This window comes from Sceloporus occidentalis, unplaced genomic scaffold (assembly GCF_023333645.1).
Source record: "Sceloporus occidentalis isolate IW3139 unplaced genomic scaffold, rSceOcc1.0.p SCAF_161, whole genome shotgun sequence".
NCBI classification, from domain to species: Eukaryota; Metazoa; Chordata; class Lepidosauria; order Squamata; family Phrynosomatidae; genus Sceloporus; species Sceloporus occidentalis.
This window is the reverse complement of record NW_028317141.1, coordinates 1286187-1306509: the sequence shown is the minus strand read 5'-3', so window position 1 is coordinate 1306509 and position 20323 is coordinate 1286187. Positions and strand designations below refer to the sequence as shown.

Genomic DNA, 20323 nt, shown 5'->3' with positions numbered 1-20323 from the left:
GAGGCACAGGAAGGTGCTTCGGGATAACATCCAGGGTATCACCAAGCCTGCTATCCGCCATTTGGCTCGCAGAGGAGGCGTAAAGCGTATCTCTGGGCTGATCTATGAGGAGACTCGCGGTGTGCTCAAAGTGTTTTTGGAGAACGTGATTCGTGACGCAGTCACTTATACTGAGCATGCCAAGAGGAAAACCGTTACCGCTATGGACGTGGTGTATGCCTTGAAACGCCAAGGCCGTACTCTGTACGGTTTCGGAGGTTAAGCTTGTTGACTCGTGACCCTGAAACACCCAACGGCTCTTTTCAGAGCCACCCACACCCTCTCTTAGGCTATGATCATGTTGTCCCCGTGTCTGCCCGTGCTTTTCTATGCACACCTTGAAATAACCAGCTGAACAGTGGCTGGGTCTGGCTATAGATTGAGCTACTGGCAGGATCGGAATGCTGGGAGTTGGGCCCGTTTGCAGAACATGTGCTGGGATCGGCAGCTGGTGTACTCCAAAGGCTTGCGCGGGGCTCGCTTGAATGGGGGCCGGGACGGCCCAGGTTTAATAGGTGCCGTCTGTGGTAGTTATCTGTATTCTGTATGTCCCGGTATGTGGGTGAATTTTATTATGCCTTTGTCGTCCCCTTATGTGTTATCCTGTCCGTGTGCCACATGTCCTGCCCACGACACTACCGAGTTATGTATTATTGGGGAAAGCCCGTATACTACAGCGCCACCGAGGTTCCTGAAGAGCTGTGTCCTCTGCCAGGATCACGCATTGTCCTTTTCAGGACAACAGACCCACGATGTAGCTCATCTTCGGCTAGCCACAGTGATAAAGCAGCCCCTTCTCTCTGCAACGCTGGTTCTGTCTGGCGGTGAAGGGGTTAATCTCCGGCATCCCAGCAGGAGAAATCAGCAATTAGCTGGAATACCCAGTCAGAGTACAGGTCGGTGCCGTCACAGAGGAGGCGTAAAGCGTATCTCTGGGCTGATCTATGAGGAGACTCGCGGTGTGCTCAAAGTGTTTTTGGAGAACGTGATTCGTGACACAGTCTGGATACCCCAGCTAACCTGGAGGAGTGAGAAGCACATTTCAATGCTCTTCCCAGAGCTAGCATGTCCCCGACAAAAGCGCTAGATCAGTTACATAGCTCTGAGATGGACGATGTGGGTGGCTCTCAAAAGAGCCTTTGTTTAAAAAAGTGAGAGAACGAGAACTTTACTTGGCGCTGGTGTACTTGGTAACAGCCTTGGTGCCCTCTGACACAGCGTGCTTGGCCAGCTCTCCAGGAAGAAGGAGGCGTACAGCAGTCTGAATCTCCCGAGAAGTGATGGTGGAGCGCTTGTTGTAATGGGCTAGGCGTGAAGCTTCCCCGGCAATGCGCTCAAAGATGTCATTGACAAACGAGTTCATGATGCCCATGGCCTTGGAGGAAATGCCAGTGTCGGGATGCACCTGCTTCAGTACCTTGTAGACATAAATCGCGTAGCTTTCCTTTCTGCTCTTCTTGCGCTTCTTCCCATCTTTTTTCTGGGTCTTCGTAACAGCTTTCTTAGAGCCTTTCTTCGGAGCAGGCGCAGATTTCGCTGGATCAGGCATCGCGTCTGCTTTCGTTTTCGCACGCAATTCAAGAGAACATGATTAACACTGAAATTACTGCGCCGGGCCCTTCCCTTTATAGGCACCGCATGCAAATAAGGCCGTTCTGCTGTCTCGCGTCCGATTCGATGAGGTTGTCACGTGAGAAGATGCGGCCGCCCATGAAACGCAGTGCCTACACCGATTGGTGTCTCAGACTATTTCCACCCGATTGGCTGTTTTGGAAAGGAACCAATCAGTGACAAATAGCGTCACGGGGGGGGGGTAAATGAGCGGTGTTTCTTTGTAACATACTTCTTAATCACTTGTTCGTGTGGTCGGTTGTCGAGCGAAAGCATGTCTGGCAGAGGAAAACAAGGTGGAAAGGTTCGCGCTAAGGCAAAGACACGTTCTTCCCGTGCTGGTCTGCAGTTCCCTGTCGGCCGTGTGCATAGGCTTCTTCGCAAGGGTAATTATGCCGAGAGAGTAGGCGCCGGCGCACCCGTGTATCTGGCAGCGGTGTTGGAGTATCTGACTGCTGAGATACTGGAGTTGGCTGGTAACGCTGCACGCGACAACAAAAAGACCCGTATCATTCCTCGCCACCTGCAGCTCGCCGTTCGTAACGACGAGGAGCTCAATAAGCTGCTCGGCGGGGTCACCATTGCTCAGGGAGGTGTTCTACCCAACATCCAGGCGGTGCTCTTGCCCAAGAAGACAGAGAGCCACAAACCTGCCAAGAGCAAGTGAGTGCAGTAATCGGTAACCGCAGGGCAATTAGCAAACATCACCAAAGGCTCTTTTCAGAGCCACCCATAATCTCTGGAACAAGCTATATCTGTCTTGCTATAAACATACTGCAAACTTCTTTAAAGGCAACTGCTTTCCACTGCAGTTTTCCAGCCCGATGTTTAGTTGGTGAGCTTAACGGTGGTTAAACACCATTCATACAGGCTACATCATACACCCTACCGCCCCACCCCTCACCCCCCGGCCGTTTCTGGGTTAAAATTAGGGATTAATCTAGCCTTGGTGCAGTATTAATCTAAATTTTATTAAAGACAGGAGGCGAGTATTTTGCATTAACCTTCTTTACTGTTAACCTCCAGCAGCAAAACAGTTAACAGAAACAATAAAAACAACCAATAAGAACACAGTAACAAGTCTATAAAAGTCTGCACATCTTGGCACTCCTCCTCTTTCTTTGCGCAGAAGCTGAACCGACAGTCAGGAACAGCCCGGAAGAACTCAGGAACACAAAACCACGCTGAGAAGAACCACAGCAGCGTCAAAAACCTCAGACAACCGGAGGACGACCTGGAAAAACAAAGAATCGTGAAAGTACCATGCAACCATAAGCCAAACATGACAGAAAAAACACCAGGCACGGTAATGAGACAATATACTAACAACAGCCCGACAACAACCCCCCAACAAAACCCCAAGACAGCAGGGGAGGGCAGGGCGGGAAAATACTCGCCTCCTGTCTTTAATAAAATTTAGATTAATACTGCACCAAGGCTAGATTAATCCCTAATTTTATAGCAAGACAGGAGGCTTCGTATTTTGCAATTTTAACGCCCCGAAACCAACGCCAAAGCGGCGTGAGCCGGGGCCCGAAAATAAAAAGTCCGAAAAGTAGATTCCCGTGACCAATCCGCCGCTGACAAAAGGTCGGAAAGGGAACAGCCCGCGGAGAAAGCCGCGGAGGCAGCGGCACCGCGGACCGAATGAGCCCCAAAGGAACTATCAATACCGGCCAAAACGAGAATCCACCGGATCCACCTGGAGAGAGTGGGAACAGAGACAGGCCGAAAAGGACGCACGTAGGAGATGAAAAACGGACCAGAAGAGGAAGACCGAAACGGGGCCGAACGGGCCAAATAAGCCTGAACACAGCGAGCCACGCAAAGGCGCGGCCGGTCAGGAAAATAAGGGTAAGAGACAGAAGTAGAACTGGATTTAGTTCTACGAAAAACGGAGACCGATACCCCGTCAGGAGAAAAAACAAACGAGGATACATCAAAAGCCCGAACGTCAGACACCCGACGGAAAGAGACGAGGCACAACAACAGAGCAGTCTTGGCGGAAAGCTGGCGAAAGGACAAACCGTCGTTGTCCGGCCAACTCTCCAAAAAACAAAGCACCCGGGAGACATCCCAAAAGGACTCATAACGAGGCCTAGGGGGCCTAGAAAGACGAACACCTCTGAGAAGACGGCAGACCGCTGGATCCTTACCGACACCCAAGCCCTGAACCGGAACGTGAGCTGCCGAGATGGCCGAACGAAACAAGTTAATGGTGCGGTAAGACCGACCCAGGGAAAAAAGATGGGCCAAAAAATTAAGAACCGCCGTCACAGGAGCTGTAAGGGGATCAAGGTGTCGAGCCAAACACCAGCTACCCCAGGCATGCCAAGCCTGGAGGTAGGACCGTCTGGTACCCGGAGCCCAGGATCCCCAGAGCAGATCTCGAGCCGACTCCGATAAGCCCGGCACATGCCAGGATCCCCGGAAACCGACCAGGCCACGAGAGTCAACCGATCCTCGAGGATGAGAGGGTGAGGGTTCCCCTCCGGATCCCGAAGCAGATCCCAAGACGAGGGAAGGATCAGGGGATCCGCACACGACAGTTTCAGAAGCAACGGGAACCACGGCTGTGTCCTCCACAGGGGTGCTATCAAAAGGATTGAGACACCCTGACGCCTGACGGAGTGGAGAGTCCGGAGGATCATGTTGAACGGGGGAAAGGCATACGCTCCCTGGAGCGGCCACGACTGCAGGAAGGCATCTACCGCCAAGGATAGCGGATCCGGGAGCCAACTGAAGAACGCGTCTGTCTGACAATTCGCTCTGGACGCGAACAGATCCAGATGGAGGGGACCGCGACAAAGGTGGAGAGAGTGGAACACGCTTGGAAGGAGATGCCAATCGCTCACGTCCCTCCAATGCCGGGAGAACCAGTCGGCCACGAGGTTCTCCTTGCCCGGCAGGTACTCCGCGCGGATGGACAAGTGGTTGTCCAGGCAGAACTGATAGAGCTGCTTGGTGAGCTCTGTGAGGAGCCTGGATCTCGAGCCCCCCAGCCTGTTGATGTAGCGGACGGCGGAGACGTTGTCCATGCGCAACACTAGGGAACAGTGAGTAACCCCCTTCAGGAAACTGCGAACCGCGAACGAGCCCGCGATGAGCTCCAAACAGTTGATATGAAGGTCGCGTTCCTCCGAAGTCCACGGACCCCCGGTAGCCACGTCGCCGCAAACGGCCCCCCAACCAGAGAGGCTTGCGTCCGAGTCCAGGACGAAATCCGGGCTTGACCCGAAAATGGCACGACTGTTCCACGCATCCATGTGGACCAACCACCAGTGGAGCTCCAGCCGAGCATCGTCTGACAAGGAGATCATCGCGTCGTAGGAGGCCGACTCGCGAAGATGCCGCGTCTTCAGTCGCTGGAGGGCCCTGTAGTGGAGCGGGCCCGGAAAGATGGCCTGAATGGAAGCCGAGAGCAAGCCAATGACTCTGGCGAGATTTCGAAGAGAAACCAGGCCGCCACGAAGGAGCCTGCGAATCTCCTTCTTTATGACCAGGACCTTGTCGCGAGGGAGCCTGAGGACCGCCGCCACCGAGTCGAGAGAAAAACCGAGGAACTGGATAGACTGCGTCGGAACCAAGACCGACTTGGCCTCGTTGATAACGAAGCCCAAGTCCTGAAGCAGATGAACCGCAAGGTAGGTATCGCGACGAAGGGACTCGACGTCCTGGGCCATGAGAAGGATGTCGTCCAAGTAAATTATGGAGCGAATCCCGCGCGCTCGAAGGAACTCCATGACGGGCTTCAGGAGTTTGGTGAAGCACCATGGGGCGGAGCTGAGTCCGAACGGAAGGCAGGTGAATTGCCAGAGGAGGCCTTGCCAGCGAAATTGAAGAAATCTCCGATCGTCGAGATGGATAGGGACAGAAAGGTAGGCATCCTTGAGGTCGAGGCGGGAGAACCAGTCGTTCTCCCTTAGCAGGTCGCGGAGGAGATGAATACCCTCCATCTTGAAGTGACGATACATCACATGTCTGTTGAGAGACCGAAGGTTGATGACGGGGCGGAACTCCCCCGATTTCTTGCGCACCAGGAAGATATTGCTGACGAAACACGGAGGGGAGAGCGCCCGTTCTATGGCACCCTTCCCTAGAAGGGAAGAGAGCTCGGCGTGGACCAAGGAGGCCGCATCGAGAGACAACCTGGGGAGTGGAGGTGGAGAACTCTGACAAGGAGTGGAAAGGAACTCCAGCCGAAAACCCACTACAGTTTGAAGGACCCAGGGATCTGACGTAAGGCGAGACCAAGCATGGAAAAAATGGGCGAGCCGACCCCCGACAGGAATATGAGGAAATATATGAATCAGTCTTACCTGAGGCTGATCTTCCTCTGGTGGACGTGTAGCCTCTGCCTCGGTATCCACCTCAGAATGGGACTCGAAACTGGGAACGGTAGGTGGTGGAGGCGTCTGGAAAGCGGGGTCTAGAGGCCAGCGAGGCCGTTCTGCTGGCGGCACGACCCCTCTGCCGACCAGCACTGGGGGAAAAACGAGTTCCCGTGCGAAAGACACGTCTCATGTTACTCTGGGCCTTGTTGAGCGAGGTGAACAGATTGACGTGCTGACTGAGGTCCTTGATGAACTTCTCACCGAAGAGTAGACCCTTGGCGTCAGCGCCCAGTTCCTTGGGACCTAATTCGGCCAACTTGGCATCCAATTTAAATAGGGCTGCCTTACGTCGTTCAGACGATATCGCACAGTTGGCGTTGCCCAGCAAACATAAAGCTCTCTGGGTCCAGTCACGGACCAGATGGGGATCCAGGGGAGAGCCGTCAGAGATGGCCTCGTCGGCCATTTGGAACACCTGGGTCAAGGGGCCCGCTACGTCGAGGAGCTTATCCTGTGCCGAGCGCAAGCCCAGTTCAATGCCCTTACGAGGGTCTTTGCCATTCTTGGTTAGAAAAGTCACAAAGGTCTGATCAAACTCGGGCGTATTGAGAACTTTGTCCCGGACCGTGGGTCTAGGACATTCCGAGCGGAGCCTCTGGCGCACCTCTTTATCCAGGGGGCGACGAATCCAGAACCTCAGGAACTCTGCAATGTGGGCAGATGGTGTCCATTCCGAGGAACGAGGATGGCGCAGAGCCCTGGGGTCGAACAGCGGGGTACCCAGATCATCCGTGACCTCAAAAGGTTGATCCGGAGCGTGAGACGGGTTGAAAGAGACCTTCGGAGGATCTGGAGCGAAGTCCTGGTTCCGCAATGGGGAGGCCGGACCGGAGGAGCCAGCACAATATTCATCTAGAACCTCATAGTCGGTGAGGTCTTCAGTAGGGGAAACCATAGGAAAGGTTGAACTGCGGGGTTTCTTCAGCGGAGCTTTTCCCTTCCCAGATGTGGAGGGCAATTCGTCCCAAGTGCGCTTGTGAGAAACTGCCGTAGCCGCAGGGGATGCAAGGCCGCCAGTGTCAGAATCCTCCACCTCAACAGGGGAAGCGGGAGGCGAGGAAGGGCGAGCAGAATGGCGTTCCTCCAACGCAGTAGGGAAAGACGCAGCCAGGGCGGAGCGAAGCCAGGCTTGGACAGCAGCAGGAATTTGAGTTTGAGATTCGTCAGCCATTGCACTCCAAATGTGTCTATGGGAACACAAAAAATAACAGGAGTGAGTAAAATCCGAGTTCGGATGTCGGCAGTAAACTGGGGTTCACCCAATATGGCAGTAAGCGCTGAACAGGGGGTCACCCCTGGGAGAGGCTGAATACAGTCCGTAACGTGGTGGCAGAGTGGGGTTCACCACAAATGATAACCGCAGGGGTTTACCCTTGATATAAGCGGTGGGGTCACCGTAAGGCCGAAAGGGGGTTACCCTATGGCAAATAGAGGGCAATGAGGAGGCCCTAGGCAGCAGGGGGTTCACCCAGAAATACTGAAGGGTTAAAATCCAACGTGGGAGTATTGGGCCACAATAAAAGAAAAACGACTTTAAAAGAAATCTGTGGTGTGAAGCTACACCTGTAGGAAAAGAAAATTTGCACACAATGCGGCCGACAAGGCCCAAATACAAAAGAAATAATGAATAAAGGATGCGCAGCGTGGTGAAGGCCGCCGGAAAACACCAGAGCCGCCACCACGCCGCGGGACACCGGGAACAGAGGCCCCGCGATGAACGAGGCCGCCGTTCAAAGAAAAATAGGACGTCCCACGGCAAGAATGAAGGCCGCGGAATGGAGACGAGATGGGCCGCAACGCGGCCCGAGCTCCCCTGGCACGGCGACGGAGACCGGCCGCGGGGCGAAAGAGCCGCGAGGACTGCGGCGCCAAGAGGCGGGACAGAGCGCGGTAAAATAAAACCGCCGCGGAAAGGACGACCAGCCGCCACAGGGGGCGAGCCCGCCGCAACGGAAGGAGTCGAACCGCCACAGGTAAGAGGACGAACGCAGCCGAAAATGGCGGGCCGCCGCGCAGTTGAAACGCGGCAGCACACCGCTCGCGAGGGGAAGAACCACCTCGCGGCAGGCAGATAAATAACCCACGGGCAGAGATCCGCCCGGGAGTAAAGGAGCCCTGGGGCACGTGGCCAACAAAAGGCCGACGCACCAGGGCAGGGAGGAGGAACAAACGCGAGAAACACAAGCGCAGGTAATGGAAATATAAAAAACAATAATAATAAGGATAAGGGTAGTGGCGATAAGAAAAAAACAACTAAGTAATGTAAATAGAAGATACTGGAATGTTCTCACCTGGAGGTTAAGCAGCAAAGAAAGAGGAGGAGTGCCAAGATGTGCAGACTTTTATAGACTTGTTACTGTGTTCTTATTGGTTGTTTTTATTGTTTCTGTTAACTGTTTTGCTGCTGGAGGTTAACAGTAAAGAAGGTTAATGCAAAATACGAAGCCTCCTGTCTTGCTATAAAATTCGAGGCAAAGCTGCCAGCACTTAAATGGATAAATATGGTTCTCAAGAAAGGTGGGTGGGCAAGTGCGACCACACGGTGGCAGCATTGCATAGGAAATTGTGGTTTACCGCAGATTAAAGTGGCAGAAGCCGGGGAATCCCTCAGCTGTGATGATCGTGTAGCTGGCAAATGGTCTGGGGAGCGTATTAATGAATTTGATAATCACTGTGAGAGAGACCCGTGAGTAGCTCCATTGTAGACATCTCCCTTGCCTCTGAAAGCTTAATTGCTAAGAAGGGATTAACCCTTCATATACCCCAAAGTAGTGATGCGAAGTTCAGATCAGTAAAGTGAATCGGATCATTTCGAGTCATTCATTGAAATGATCCGATTCATGATCCGAATCTTCGGGTCACTCAGTGTGACTCATAGGAGTTAGTGTTTCCCCAGTCCCTCCCTGCAGTCAAACTAACGATTGTCCCTGCCCCTTTCATTAGGGTCAATGAACCCTCCTGCCTGCCTGCCTACTCTAGCGATGTCACTGAAGGCAGAGAATCGTTCAGAGATTCGAACCATTCAGAGAATATCACTGACACCACACTTTTATAAATAAATACATTAATAATTTTCACTGCCCCCAGGATTTAGATTCCCCTTAGATTGCCCACCTTTAGATTGTTTTACCTCTAACTGCACCTTTAATTAACTTTATTAAATTAACCCTCAGTCCTCAGCATTAAATTAACCCTAAACACCCCATTAACCATTACTGCCCCTAAATTAACCCTGAAGACCCTCATTAACCATAACTGCCCCGGCGCGGCTATCGGACCCACGCCGGCTGTCCCTTACCGTCCTACCTCATCCATGTATCTCCTGCCCTACCCATGGACTTCGGCTCTCGTAGCCCAGACACCCCCGCAGAGACTGGGGATCCCTTGTCACTGGTGGCGATCAGGCGGTGCGGCTATCGTACAAATGCCGGCTGTCCCGGGGAAACTTCGATTTGCTGCCGCTCGGGGTCCCTACGGATATTGCGAGGCTCGGTTGCCTAAGCGTGGTGCCGGACCGTCTGGGCAGGGAGGGAAGATGTGTGCCTGATTTATGACCTTTTTATCACCTAACCTGTATATAAGCCTGTGTGTTTCCCCAAAAAAGTCTGTTACTTCCATGGAACGTTAGTTTCGTCTAATGCTTCAGGGACCCGCTGGATCACTAATTGTCCTTTTCAGGACAATTACGGCACTGTACTCAGCTAGGCCTCAGCGGGCTGCGGTGCCGTGAAGCTAGGGTCACTGGACCAGCTCGTGAGCCCTGCTCCGCTAGTGTCGGTGTGACGGACCGACCAGGGACCTCAGGTTCTCCCTCTCCGCCAAGAGCGACTTCTCCCTTCAGGACAATAATTCCAGAAGATTTTTCTGCCGGAGAACAAAATTCAGAACATTATCAGCCTTACCAGCTTGATTCTTTCCAGACGTCTTTCCAGTCTATGGCTTATCATGCGACTTCTTGGACTGATGGTTTCTACAAGGCCTGCCATGGCATGGGCGCTTCTGCATATCCGTCCTCTACAATGTCTCGTCCTGTTGATGCCCTCCGGCCCAGTGTCAACATCAGGTGGTGGTGGAGTATGTTGTCTCTGAGGCGACGGTGGTGTCTCTTTGCGCCCTTCATCCCAGGGCCAACATCAAGTGGTGGTGGGGTATGTTGTCCCTGGGGTGAAGGTGGTGTCTGTCCCCAACATCAGGTGGTGGTGGAGTATTTTGCCCGTGAGGCGACGGGGGTGTCTGATGACACCCTCCGGAACAGGATCAACATCAGGTGGGGTTGGAGTATGTTGTCTGTTGGCACTCTCAGGCCCAGGGTCAACATCAGGTGGTGGTGGAGTATGTTGTCCCAGGGGCGACGGTGGTGTCTGCTGACACCCTCTGGCACAGGGTCAACATCCGGTGGGGGTGTAGTATTTGCCCCTGAGGCGACGGTGGTGTCTCTTGCCGTTGTCCGGCCCAGGGTCAACATCAGGTGGGGGTGGAGTATGTTGCCCCTGATGTGACGGTGGTGTCTGTTGATGCCCTCCGGCCCAGGGTCAACATAGGGTGGTGGTGGAGTATGTTGCCTCTGTGGTGACGGTGGTGTCTCTTGCCGTTGTCCGGCCCAGGGTCAACATCAAGAAACACGTCCAGGCTCCTTTTGAACTCTTTTATTGAGTTTGCCATTACCACTTCCTCTGGCAGAGAGTTCCATAATCTCACCGCTCTTACTGTAAAGAACCCCCGTCTGTGCTGGTGTAGAAACCTTCTTTCCTCCAGCCGTAGAGGATGTCCCCTTGTTATAGATACAGTCCTGGGAGTGATCTCTGTACTGTCCCCTTATATATTTATACATAGTTATTAAATCCCCCCTAAGCCGTCTTTTTTCCAAACTAAATAACCCTAATTCTGATAATCTTTCTGGGTACTGTAGTCCTCCCATTCCCCTTATTACTCTGGTTGAACCCTCTCCAGCTCCACTATATCTTTCTTGTACACTGGTGCCCAGTACTGTACACAGTATTCCATGTGTGGTCTGACTAGTGACTTGTACAGTGGTAGAATTATTTCCTTGTCGTGGGCATCTATGCCCCTTTTGATGCACCCCATGATTTTATTTGCCTTAGCAGCAGCTGCCTGACACTGGTCGCTACAGGTAAATTTACTGTTAACTAAAACTCCTAAGTCCTTTTCCATGTCAGTCATCCCCAGTGTTTTCCCATTTAATACATATTCCCAGCCTGGATTTTTCTTCCCTATGTGCATAACCTTACATTTATCTGTGTTGAACCTCATCTGCCACATCCCAGCCCAAGCCTCCAACCTATGTAGATCCATTTGTAATCGTGCACTGTCCTCTATTGTGTTAACCACGTTACAGAGCTTAGTATCGTCTGCAAAGATTGATACTTTACTATACAATCCCTCTACAAGGTCATTAATAAATATATTAAAAAGAATAGGACCCAAAACTGACCCCTGTGGTACCCCACTAGCAACAGTAACCCACTCAGAGTATGTACCATTAATAACCACCCTCTGTTTCCTATCACTGAGCCAGTTACTTACCCACATACACACATTCTCCCCCAGCCCAAGCATTCTCATTTTATGTACCAGCCTTTTATGTGGCACCGTATCAAATGCTTTGGAAAAATCAAGATATACGACATCCAGCGATTCACCCCGATCCAGTCTTGAGCTCACCTCCTCATAAAAGCTGATCAGGTTAGTTTGACAGGACCAATCCCTTGTAAACCCATGCTGATATGGAGTCATACACTTATTTTCATTGAGATACTCCAAAATAGCATCTCTTAGGAAACCCTCAAACAGTTTACACACAACAGAAGTTAAACTAACAGGCCTATAATTCCCCGGGTCACTTTTTGTCCCCTTTTTGAATATTGGCACAACATTTGCTATGCGCCAGTCCTGGGGAACAGACCCTGTCACTATAGAGTCCTTGAATATTAGAAATAGAAATTAGAACGCGGGGGTGAATGCCATCTGGACCTGGTGATTTGTCTATTTTGATTTTTTTTAGGCGGCACTGCACTTCTTCCTGGGTTAGACAGGCGACATGTACTGGGGCAGTTATCTCATCCTGCTGTATATTACCTGGCATTTCATTTTCCTCTGTGAATACAGCAGAGAAGAATATATTTAATAGATTAGCTTTTTCCTGATCCCCGTCTATAACTTCTCCCTCATTACTTTTTAAGGGGCCAACGCTTTCATTTTTAACCTTTTTACTATTTATATAGTTAAAGAACATTTTGGGGTTTGTTTTACTCTCTTTGGCAATGAGTCTTTCTGTCTCCACTTTTGCTGCTTTTATCTGATTTTTACATATTTTATTTTTTTCCCGATAGCTTTTTAGTGCTTCCTCACTGCCTTCCTGTTTTAGTAGCTTAAATGCCTTTTTTTGCCATTTATTACCCCCTTTACATTTTTATTTATCCACATTGGTTTTCTCTTATTCCTGACTCTTTTATTCCCATACGGTATGTACCTTTCACATTGAGAATTTAAGATATCCTTAAAAATCTCCCATTGAGTGTCTGTACTCTTGTTTTTGAGGACATTTTCCCAATTTACAGTGTTAAGGGCTTCTCTTAGTTGATCAAACTTTGCCTTCCTAAAGTTCATGGTTCTTGTGGCTCCTCTAAGAGTTCCCTTATTGAAGGACAAGTTATAATGTATCATATTGTGATCACTATTTCCTAGATGCCCCCTGACCTGCACATTAGTTACTCTGTCAGGTCTGTTGGTCAATATTAAGTCCAGTAGGGCGCCCCCTCTGGTCGGGTCCTGTACCATTTGGGACAGATAATTATCCTTACTTATAGTCAGAAACCGGTTTCCTTTATGAGATTCACAGGTCTCTGTGTCCCAGTTTATGTCGGGATAGTTAAAGTCCCCCATAATAACCACCTCATTGTGATTTGCTGCCTTGTTTATTTGCTTTAATAATTGATCTTCTGCTGCTTCCATTATATTTGGTGGCTTATAGCAAACCCCGATCAGTATTTTATTATTTTTCTTTCCATATATTTCTACCCATAATGACTCCACATTATCATTTCCCTCACATATATTCTCCCGCAGTGTGGCCTTTAGGCTGGACTTTACATAAAGGCAAACTCCTCCCCCTTTTCGTTTTTTTCGATCCTTCCTGAATAGACTATAACCCTGTATGTTAACCGCCCAGTCATAGCTATCATCCAACCATGTCTCTGTTATACCCACCATGTCATAGTTTTCTTCAGACATTATTAACTCCAGTTCGTCAGTTTTATTGGTCAGACTTCTGGCATTAGTAAGCATACAATTTAGAGGTGTATGGTTTTTTTCCCTATGAAGCCTATCCCTATTGACTATTCTAACCCCTCCCTCCGCTCCACCCCCAGGTACATTTATAAGCCCCAGCTTTCTATCTACACTATCTTCCCCTTCTATATTGTAGTTTCCCTCCCCCCCTTTACCTAGTTTAAACACTCCTCCACCCTTCTGGCCATCTTCTCCCCGAGCACAGCTGCACCCTCCCCATTGAGGTGCAGCCCGTCCCTACCGTAGAGCCTGTATCCGACAGAGAAGTCGGCCCAGTTCTCCATGAACCCAAACCCCTCCTTCCTACACCAGCTTCTGAGCCACTTGTTTAGCTCCCTAATCTCCTTGGATCTTCTTGGAGATCGGTGCTTCCACAAAAGGAAAGAATACCCGCCTCACGCATGCTGCTTTGGGAGGTAATAATGTGAATGTTAAGGCTAAATATACTTACAAACTCTGAGAGATAATGAGGGGAAGGCAGGTGGCAGCAGACTGAGGGGCAGGGACAGGCAGGTGTCAGCAGACTAGGAGGCAGAATCTGGCAGGTATAAGCAGACAAAGGAACAAACGGAGAAAGGCAGGCAGCAACTGACTGCAAGGAGTGGGGTTAAGCAGGTGGCAGTGCACTAAGAAGAGAAATAGACAGGCTGCCCACTACTAGAAGGTGAACAGGCAGGAATAAGCAGGCAGCAAAATAGGGGTGGACCAGGCACAAAGGAAGAGGCTGCCAACACACAAGTCAGTAAACAGGCAGTCTGTTTCAGAGTAATGGGGTTAAACAGGCAGGCGACAGTAGAATGGGTAAGAGAACTGGGTGGAAAAAAGTGGGCAGCAGCAGACTGCTATGTAGGAGAGGCAGAAGGTAGCAGCAGAAGCTGGGTAGAAGGGGAGCAGACTGCAATTGTGAAGGGGAACAAGCAGGCAGCATCAGACTGGAAAGGGTACAAAAAAGTGACACTTGACCGAGAGAGGTACAGCCTGGAGGCAACAGTCTGGAGGGGGATTAGGCATTCTGTAGCAGGCTAGGAAGAGAACAGACAGTTGGCATCAGGCTGGGAGAGCTAGAGAAGAGTGGCATTAGACTGAGGAGGAACACAGCCAGGCAGCAACATACAGGGGGTGTTAGGCAGGCAGTAGCATACTGGGAAAGGGGAACAGACAGGTGTAATCAGACTGGGAAGGGTAGAGGGAAGTGGCATTAGACTGAAAAAGGTAAAGCCAGACAGCAGACAGAAGGTGAATAGGTAGATAACTGCCAATGGGTTATTTAGGCAGGTGGCAAAAGATTGTGGGAAGTAACAGACAGGTGGCAGCAGAGTGTGTGGATAATTGGCAGCAGGCTGGAATAACTGGCAGGTAACCGACTGGCAGTACACTGTAGGGAAATGGGCAAGCAGCAGATTGGAAAGAACAGGTAGCGTTAGAAGCACAAAGGTGAGAGCGGGGAGGAAGCATGTAGTAGCAGGCTAGAGTGACAGACAGGGGGTAGCAGGTGAAAGTAGGCTTAAGGGGCAACAGGTGGGCAGCAGCAGACTAGGAAGGAGAACAGACAAGTGGCAGTAGATCGGGGAAGTATAGGCATGAGAAAGCAAACTGGGTGTAACACGCAGGTAGCGAATTGGGAGACAGATGACAGAAAACTAGAAGGGGAAAAGGCAGCCAATAAACTGAGGGCAGGCACCAACTTATCAGGGAAACTTGGAGGCAGCAGAATAAAGGTCTGAACAGTGGACTGCAGAATGGTAGAGGTAATAGGCAATCATCAGACTGGATAGAAGAAAAGGCAGATAGCAGCAGAGGGTAAGCCAACATGTAGGTGGCATCAGTATGTGGAGGGAGAGGCCGGATTAGATTGGGTGAGGAACAGGCAAGCAACAGCCTCTGAGGGAACACACAGGCCCCAGCAGAATGGGGGAGATAGGCAGGCGGCAATTGACCAAGGGGACACCGAACTAGAGGGCAAAAGGTATGTGGTAGGTTACTAGAGGGGGAATTGAGTGAATAGGTAGGCAACAACTAGGAAATTGTAGGCAGCCAGCAGATTGGAAGGGAGTGCAGGGAGGAATAGGCAGGCAACAATCATGGGATGTGTAGCCAGTCAGCAATAGCGCAAGAGGGGAAGTAGGCAGGCAGAAGTTAACTGAATAATAGGCAGCAAAATGGAGGGGGACATCTAGGGGGAATAAGAAATAATTACGCGAGCAGCAGATGGGGAGGGAAAAGTAGACAGCACAGTGGAGGGGAGGGCTGCTGGCTGGGTGGGGGGCACAGTCATAAAGCAAAAGTATTGGAGGGGAAAATAAGGTTAAAACTGTACGCTGAAAACTGAGGGAATAGAGGTAGGCAAACCCAGGCAGGCAGCTTGAGATGGAAAAGGTATGGGGAAGTGGTATTAGACTAAGGAAGGTACAGCCAGGCAGCAACAGACTGGGTGGAGGTGGTAAGATGCAGCAGTTTTTTGCAACCGGCAGGCAGCAGACTAGGAGGGGAAAATGAAGGTGGGAATAGGAAGACAGCAAACGGGAGGGAGAGGCAAGCAGCAACATACTGGAGGGGGAACAGTCAGATAGCAAAATAATAAGGGGAAAATGAGCGCGGGAACATGTATGCGGCAAACTGTGTGAGGCAGGCAGCAGATGGTGCGTCATATGTTGAAAAGAATAGGCAGGCAGCAGACTGGGGGCAGGCAGGCAGTAGCAGATTGAGGGAAACATGAAGGAAGGAATAGGCAGGCGAGGGAACAAGCAAGCATCAGAGTGAACTTGAGAGAACAGGCAGCAGCAGATGACGGGATGTGCACAGGGGGGGGGGTGAAGCGGCAGTGGGCAACAGACTGGCCGGATAGGAGGGTGGTAACATACTAGGGTGAGCTAAGTAGATGTGATAGACCAAGGGGTTGATAGACAGGGGGCAGCATGCTAGAGGGCAACATGCATTTGGTTGGTTACTAGGGCAGAACAGGGATGCGGCAGAAGACTGGACACAGCAGACAAGGGACAGGCAGTCATCAGACTGGGGGCATGCAGTAAAGAATAGGCAGGCAGTGGACTGAGAGGGATCATGCAGGAATAAATAGTAAGGCAGCAAAGTAGGGGCAGGTAGTTAGCCATAAATCAAGGAGGAGATAGGCAGGCAAAACCAAACTGAAGAGGTACAAGCAGACAGCATTAGACTGGGTACGGGAAAGTGGCATTAGACCGAGGGAGGTACAGCCAGTCAGCAACAAGAGGGAATAGGAGGGAAAAAGAAAGGCGGGAATATGGTGGGAGCAGGCAGGTGGCAGACTGGGAAAAATATGCAGAAATTAATAACCATGCAGACAGAGTGAAACAGACAAGCAGTGGCAGGACACTGGGAGAGGAACTCACAGGCGACAGAAGAAGGGGACGCAGGTAGGTGAGTCAGGTGACAACAGACAGCGGGACAAGCAGGAAAAGCAACAGAAAGGTAGTGAACAGGCAGCATTAGCAACAGAACAGTGGGCACATACAGGAGGCAACAGACTGGGGGAGGCTGCAAAGGGGTAGCAGCAGATAGATGGAAACCAGGCAGCTGATATTTGACTTTGGTAAGGAAAACTGTCAGAAAGTAGGCGAGAAGCAGAGTGGGGGGAACAGGTAGTTAGTGGAGTGGGAAGGAGGAACAGAAAGGTGTCAGCAGATTAGCAGGGGAACAGGAAGGGGCGAATAGGTAGGCAACAAACCTGGAAGGGATCGCGATTTTTAACCCTGTGCAGGATTACACTTACTAAGCCATAGAAACACCTAATAATGGTCCAAATTACATGTTTTAAATGCAGCTCCATGTTACTTACGACACTACGCTTATAGGCAGGGGGCACCATACTAGAGGGCAGAAGGCATGTGATAGCTTACTAGGTGGGAACAGTCTTGCTGCAGAGATCTGGGGGAATAGGCAGGAAGAAGACCGGGAAGTGGTAGGAAGCCAGCAGATTGAGGGGGACTCGTAAGAAGAAATAGACAGGCAGCAGAATGAGGGGAAACATGCAGAAATGAATAGGCAGACAGCAAATGGGACGAGGCAGGCAGAAGCAGGCTGGGGAGGAATAGGCAGGCAGCAAAATTGGGGTGGGGTGATTGTTGGAAAGTAAAAGGCACACAGCAGAATGAGGAGGGGTAAGTGGCACCAGGCTGTGGCAAATGTCCAACAACAGACTAGGAAGGGAACAACAGGCAGCAGAGACCTTTACTCTGCTGCCTGCTCCCCGTCTGGGGAGAGAAAGGAATAGGCAGAAGGGGAGCAGGCAGCAGAGAAAAGGTGAGAGAATAAGCAAGCAGTAGAGTGAAGAGGAGGGATAAGAGGTAGGCGGCAGCACAAAGTGTAGGAGTGCATTAAGGCGGGGAGGGGAGCAGGCAAGCAGTAGCAAATTGTGAAAGGAAATAGACAGGTTGCATCAGACTGGGAAGGGTAGTGGAAGTAAAGACAGGAAGCAGCAGACTGGTCTAGTGACAGGCAGGCAGCAAACACGAGTGGTTGAATAGGCAGGTGGCTAACGACTGTGAAAGTAACAGGCCGGGGCAACTGGAAGGAAGAGTGAAAATGAGAGAATAAGCAAGCAGCAGAGTTAAGAGGAAGGAAAGAGAAAGATGGCAGCACAGAGTGTAGGAGTGCATTTAGGCAGCAAAAGACAAGGGTAACAGGCAGTCAGCAACAGACAGGGGAGGGGGGAAAGGTGGCTAAAGATTGTGGGAAGTAACCGGCAGCCAACAGCAGTTGGTTATAAGTGGAAGCAGGCTGGGTGAACTGGCAGGCAGTAGAATAGGATGGGAAAGGAAGATGGGAGTAGTCAGGCAACAAATTGGGTGGGGTAGACAGCTGATTGGGAAGACTATGCAAAATGGAATAGAGAGGCAGCAGACGGATGGGTGAAACAGACAGGCAGCAACATGAGACTGGAGACGAATTGGCAGGGGGTAGCAGATAAGAAAATAGGTGGGGGAGAATGTAGATGACAACAGAGTAGGGAAACAGGCAGTTAGTAGATCAAGGACATTATAGATGGGGGCAGCATACTAGAGGGCAACAGGCATGTGGTAGCTTACCAGGGGGTAACAGGCATTTGGAAGAAGACCAGGGGAATAAGAAGACAGCCATCAGATTGGGGGGGGGGTGAAGGAACGAATAGGCAGCAGCAGTCTGAGGGAGATGGGGAAGAGACAGATACCAACAGAATAGGAAGGGAGAAGGAAGGGGGTATTTGTGCAGGAAAGTGGGGATGTGTGGACCAGACAGAAAAGGCAGGTAGTAGATGGAAGGAAGAAGCAGTCTTCAGCAGACTGGAGTGGAGATAAGGCAGGAAGCAGGGGGCAGGCAGCAATAGACCAAGAAGGGGTGTAGGCAAAAGGAGACTGGAGAAGAATATTTTTTCAATTTTCTTCTTTATAGAGTGTATACTGTATTGTAACTCTTGCTGCAGGGTTTAATTTACTCTGCTTCTTAATTCATTTGTTTTTAGAAAACTTGGGTGGGCAGAAAGCAGATTAGCAGGGGAATTGGCAGGCAGTAGAACAGGGGAAAAACAGGCAGAGGACATCATACTGGTAGAGCGAAGAGGCAAGCATCACACTGGGTAGCACAACAGGCAGGAGACAGCAGGTGGCCGAGGTCGGGGCAGGCAGCACAGGTTCAGAATCAATAACAAAGCCGAGGTCGGGGCAGGCAGTGTAGGAGCGAAGGTCAGGAACAATAGCTGAAGTCTGGTACACGGAAATCAGGTAGCGAAGGTACAGGAGTACAAACGAACAAACACACACCCCGAGTAATACAGACTCTTTACACGGGCACTAAGCACTGGGCAAAGAGGGTTTATATGGACTAGAGGCGGGGAAAACATCCAATGGATGGGCGATGACGTCATCGCGACTGGCACCCGAGAATGGCACCGTCGCGATGGCAACATCGCCAACAACAAGCTCTGCCTGTGTTACCTCCGCGCGCGGCGTGGAGGGGCCACACAGGCAAAAGCGGTAGCAGACGAGCGCTTCGAGTGTGTCGCGAGTGTGTCGCGGCAGATCGGTGATAATCACTAGTGATGTCCGGATCATGAACGAATCGTTCATTTGATCCGGTTCTTTTTAGTGAACTCTGGGGTCACGTTACAGCTCATTAATTCACAGAGGAACGATGACTCATAGAGTCAGAGAGTCGTTCAAAGATTCGAATGATCCGAAGAGTCCAATGATTCAAATGATTCGAAACTTACAGGGATCCGGATCTTACAGAGAATATTACTGATACCATACTTTTATAAATAAATACATTAATAATGTTCACACTGCCCCCAGGATTTAGATTCCCCTAAGTTTGCCCCCCTTTACCTATAAGTGCACCTACAGTTAACTTTATTAAATTAATTAAATTAACCCTTATACCCCATCAACCATAACTGCCCCTGAAATTAACTGGGAAAAGAAAAAATGTCGGTGCGCTAAGCTAGTCACAGGCTCAAATAATACAAATGTATAATACGAGGCCTACCAAACAGGTGTAAGCATGCTGCAAAAACAGTGTATTGGCTGTACAATGTATACAAAAAACAAAAACTGTCTGCGCTTCTTACCCTAATAAAGTTGGCAACAAATATATAAACATAATATAAATGAGAGGTTGTGGTTATATGAATTGGCCAGAGCATAATTAAGCTCACCCGCCACGTCAAGGCACACTCTCAATAGGGTGAGAACCTACGCTCACCTCCTACATAGTGGGCACACAAAGCAGTTTATACGGCTACCAAAACCCTATTAATGTGTTGGGGGAGGTGCAATTAAACCTCCTCCCTATTAACCCCTGGACAGCAAGCTGCAACCAGACTAATGAGGAGCCAACAACCTCAAATATGTGCAAACAGGGAAAAGAAAAAATGTCGGTGCGCTAAGCTAGTCACCTCCCCCAACACATTAATAAGGTTTTGGTAGCAGTATAAACTGCTTTGTGTGCCCACTATGTAG

At 50.5% G+C, this 20323-nt stretch overlaps 1 protein-coding gene and 1 pseudogene across 1 annotated transcript; both read right to left on the bottom strand.

The window, feature by feature from the left end:
* The window catches only part of LOC149279710 (enoyl-CoA hydratase, mitochondrial-like), a 324415-nt pseudogene that overhangs the window by 173007 nt on the left and 131085 nt on the right, over nt 1-20323 (bottom strand).
* On the bottom strand, nt 1208-1588 carry LOC149279720 (histone H2B 1.1-like). Its single transcript, XM_089500966.1, has one exon. The coding sequence runs from the start codon at nt 1586-1588 to the stop codon at nt 1208-1210; it is 381 nt and encodes a 126-aa protein (XP_089357092.1).